We start from the raw sequence: 4,841 nt of genomic DNA on the forward strand, positions 1-4,841 counted from the left end.
CATCAGTGTAAACTTCTTTGGAAAAAACAGCAAATCTAATATGTCACAGTACTGAAAAAAGAGAGCATCTTACAACGCTTCCCCTAAAAGCACAAGGACTTGAACAAAAACAATTCAAGACCCTTCCCCAGAGGTAAAATGGAATGCATGACACATACATCACTTTTAGGGGACCAAATTCAGCTGTCATTTATATTGATATCAGTCTGGCAGAATCCCACTTAAATAATTCTAGAATTACATGCCTGTGAATCAAAGCAAAGTTGGTCTAAATTACCTTCCCAATGCTAACTACTATATAGCATGTTCTTTATTTTCTATTTCATGTTATAAGTTGTTGCACAGTAATACATATTTCTAAACACAAGAGATACTACCAAACAAATGTCATAAATTAGCTTATAAATCCTAGTCTAATTCCTGCTTTTATTACAACAACATTATATAAGTACCAAATGATACAGATTTCCCTAATCTGCAGTCTCCCTCTAAAGACATCAAGGAAAATACTATGATAATTATGTTAAAATGCTGAACAAGTGCTTATAATGTTAAAATTTCAAATAAAAAAAAAATTAGTTCCTCGCTTCCTACTGATTAGTTAACAAATTAATTTTGAAATGCTGTCCTGTGCATAAATATCAACTAGCACAGAGAAAGAAAAATCTCTTTTGCTATGATCACATACTGAAAACAACTGATTCTGCTTACATGCAGAAAAACAGAAATGCAAATAAAAAAATAACACTTCATCATGTCCATGTATTTTTGAGTAGGCCAAATCAACAACTCTCCACATGGTAACTGTGAAATGTACAGTGCCTGGTATCAGGAACAATATTCTGAAGCTGGCACATTAATCAGTCTTGTTTTCAAGCTTCTCATATATTATTCTGCATAGATTTTTTTTTTTCCTGTTTTCTTCTGTTATCAGAAAGCATCTGCAGGAGTGCATGCCTGTTAAAACTAGTATAAAATTAATAGATTTAAACTGATTTATGCTACTTTATCCTGCAACAGAATTTGTTTTGATACATATGTTTTTGCTTTTTTTCCGTACAAACACCAACATTTTTGACACTTGAAAGGAACAATTTTGAGGATGTGACAGAAGACGGCAAATATCTGTTTAACTGCAAAAATATTTACACTCTGTATATGTGTGAGCTATTGTTAACATTTCCAATACAACAAGCTTTCAGCATGCACAAATATACCCCGCATTTATTATGTCTGCCTGTGTATGTTAACTGAGAATGCATTTATAAAATACAAATAATTTATTAAAAAAAAGATATTTTTGAAATAAAAATCTATTATAAAATGGATACGGAAAATGGGAGTCATAATGGCTGAAATGACTAACTAAATCAATGGAGCATGAACTATGGACAAAATAAACAAATCATCCACCTGTCCCCAGCCTCCCTCTGAAGCACCTACACTTGTCTATACCCACTACAGCATAGTTTGATTGCCCCAGTCCAGAATGCACCAATTTACCAGAGTCCAAGTTGAAAATTCCTCCTTGTCACAGAATAGTTAGGAGGGCATCCCTGATCAACTCTTCTGCCTTGTCTGCCACTCCCTAAATATAGCTTCCATTTAAATACAAAGAGGCCCTGCCATCCAATTATAGCCATCCAAAATGTGAACATTTTAAATCTTGACCAGGCTCTGCATGAAGAAACAAAAAATTTTCAGTGACACAAATTAGTATTATAATTTTCTAGAGTAAAACTTATTGTTTCAGTAAACACAATACATGCAATATGGACCCTTAATAAGTAAGAGTTTAAAGAAAACGCACAAGAGGTACGGTTTTCTGCTGCTTCCTGAACAACCGACGAACATTTTTCAAATGCATGCTCATGTCAGTGGCCAAGTGCAATCTCTTCAAACTCAGATGCCTAAACTAGGGGTTCCAGAAGAGGTTTCAGCATTCCAGTTCCTGCCATCAAACCTAGATCTTTTTAACTGCCCATTCCCAAATGTCTGCTGAAGGAAGATGTCTTACCTAGGAAATATAAATCTTACCCAAACGTAACAACAGGTATGTAGAACAGCTATTAATATTATTAACAGTATCACCAATAGGAAGAGCCAGAAACACCAACACTGCTTTTACAAACTTGCAAGTCAGATTCTTGAAGTCATTCTACACCTTGTCAAAGGAAAACATTAAACTGAGAACTTCTTCCATAGTTTCACACGATCATAGTGGCAGAATAGTTCTCACACTGGACTAAAAGCAGTATATGGTCAGCCCCTATTTCCAAACATATCCTAAGATCTTGAATCAAAGCATAAAGGTACTGTGAGTCTTATGAGACTAAGTTCTCTTAGGCAGACACGTAATAGTATGTGTTGCATCCCTACATGTACTTAAAAAAAAAAAAAAAAAGATAGTAGCAGCTGCCACCCTGCCACCACGAGGCTCATACAAGAAGGGCATGGGAAAGACGTAGTGATGCCACCAGATAGTAAAGACTTGTCATTTAATATTTTTAGTCAAGTTCCAGAAGAAGGAACTGTATGTAGGAGAATTCAAATGATAACTATAGAGCAAAAACTTTTAAAAAAAATCTTTAAGCTACACAACGATGACATTTCAACGCGGTTCCTAGTAGTTGCAGAAACTTACATTTAAAAGTGCTGCATTCCTTTTACGAGCTGCATCAGCTGCTTGAGTTTGCCATGTCTTTTTAGTCTTTTTGTCTCCTAGATAAGTCTCCATCTGCTGTAGCAGCTCTGATCTCCGAGACAGTCTACAAAGGAAAACATTTTGCTAAGTGGGTAGAACATTTTGCTCAGGAGCTAGAAAATAACCTTTTTACCTTACCCAGTTTTCTCAAAACTATGGGGCTAATTAAGCCGGCTGTAGGGTGGGTGTGCTGGGGGAGGGAAAAGGTACAGGCAGCCACCACCTGCTGTGCTTGTATGAAGCTATAACGTTGCAACCAGCAGTCCTCATATGCTAAGGTGCTTAGAAGCACTGTATCTCCCAGCACAGGAAAGGCAGGGTGGGTTGGGGTGACTTGATCAGTACTACTCTTGCTCATCGGCAAGTACTAGTTGTTATAAGAAAAGCAGATTTTTCTGAATCATTACTGTATTCACAATCTGAGTTTATAGGGCAACAAATAAGCAATTCTATAATTGCGGCATAGAGCGAGAGAATCCAATTACCTTCCCCAAATAGGAATTTAACAGTGACAGGAGGTTAACAATGGAGATCTTAAACCAGTACCACCATTGGAAGTCAACCCCCTCATCAACCTTAATACCCTTAACAGCAACCAAGGATGCTAATACCAATAGTTTCTGAAGGAAGAGTGCCACCTCCTGGAACACCAACCCCTTGCTGAAATACCACTGTGCCCTGTACAGAGCTCAGATTCACTGCTCACAGGATGGTGGTGTGCCGTGAGGGGGGTCCCACAACGGCAACACAAACTGCTGAGGCCATGCTGAAACAATTACTTACATCTCTTCATGTCTTCTAGCAAGGTGAACCTCCTGAGCCAAATAGGATGACATTTTCAGTTGTTTGCCCCAGTTTTGTCACTCTATTAAAGGAAAACCAAGTGAAATTAAAAATCTTCCAAAAACATACATGAACATACACTTTTCAGTATTAAATAATTCCGTGTTAAAAAGCTGCACACATGATATTTACATATCAGCTATTTACACAAAACCTGATTACAAATTTTAATATTCACTACAAGACATTGTTACATTATGCTTTGAATACATACACGCTACCAATGTTCACATTTTAGGAAAATCTTACTGTATTCTAATAATTTATGAGAGAACTAAAATTTGGCTTTCAAGTTTCAGCTTTCACATTAAATTTTCTCAGGTTTCAGATGCTTACAACCCCACACAGAAACTATGTGCTTCCGTAATTTGTGTGTTACTGTTAACATTAGTGATTTCTGGCTTTTGTCATGTTACTCTGAACACAAAGGTATACTTGCAAGTATCATTTATAACTGCCTCTGACAGATAACAGTGCCCTGTTCATGTTTAAGCACAGACAGGATTAAACTAAGTAACTTAAGCTACTAAAGCAGTTTAATTTTTGAGTGCTTGAAAAATTAAGCGAAAACTTCCTGAGCGCAGCTCTTCAGTAGTCTAACATAGCACATGATGGGATACACAGCTTAAACTGTTTAAATCTTACTGGGTTTTTTTTGAAATATGAAGGAAATCAACTGCCCACTGCATGTAAACCAAGATGCTACAGCACTTTTCAAACGGCTGAAAGCGTTTTACAGTCAAATTTCTTTTTTTTTTTTTTTTTTTACCTCAGAGGGGACTGTTGTCATATTAATTAAAGAAAATTAAGACCCTATCACACGTTCACAATGTTGAAGGGTGGGAGAACTAAAAGATGTCATCAAGATATGAGAGCATGAGAAAGGCCACCTCTCTGCGAAGAGATTCACACATAACTTTGAGGCAAGCTATTTACATGCGCACTCTAACTTCAGCAGAGCCCATTTTCCAGGGGAGTGTGTTTTCACCACACTCTGAAAACTATTTCTATGCACCTGGCCTATTGCTTCCCCTTGCTTTAACACAGAGCACATCCCCTCTGCACCCTTTCCCTCAGCCGGGGAGCTCCATGCCCTTTGCCACCATCTCTCCTCATCCGGCAACGCCTTTACTGGCAACGGGAGAAACTCGGGCACGGGGAGCACAACCGCACGCACCTCTCTTCTGTAGGGGCTCCTAGCTCACAGACAGCGGCGATAAACAACACCCAGTGCGGGCACCCGCAGCCCCGGCGGGGCGACCGCTTCACACGCCGCTTCCCTGAGCGGCCGCCA

General features: G+C 38.4%; 1 protein-coding gene across 1 annotated transcript in view; it reads right to left on the reverse strand.

The window, feature by feature from the left end:
• Nucleotides 1-4,841, reverse strand: part of LOC104285181 (chromosome unknown open reading frame, human C3orf14) — a 10,623-nt gene that overhangs the window by 5,387 nt on the left and 395 nt on the right. Inside the window, exons 2-3 of the mRNA XM_009883608.1 lie at nucleotides 3,488-3,567; nucleotides 2,645-2,768 (exon numbers count right to left, since the gene is read on the reverse strand). Of these exons, the coding sequence (XP_009881910.1) occupies nucleotides 2,645-2,768; nucleotides 3,488-3,540 (177 nt within the window). The 5' untranslated portion in view covers nucleotides 3,541-3,567. The remainder of the gene's footprint in view (nucleotides 1-2,644; nucleotides 2,769-3,487; nucleotides 3,568-4,841) is intronic.

This window comes from Charadrius vociferus, unplaced genomic scaffold, assembly GCF_000708025.1.
Source record: "Charadrius vociferus isolate BGI_N301 unplaced genomic scaffold, ASM70802v2 scaffold324, whole genome shotgun sequence".
NCBI classification, from domain to species: domain Eukaryota; kingdom Metazoa; phylum Chordata; class Aves; order Charadriiformes; family Charadriidae; genus Charadrius; species Charadrius vociferus.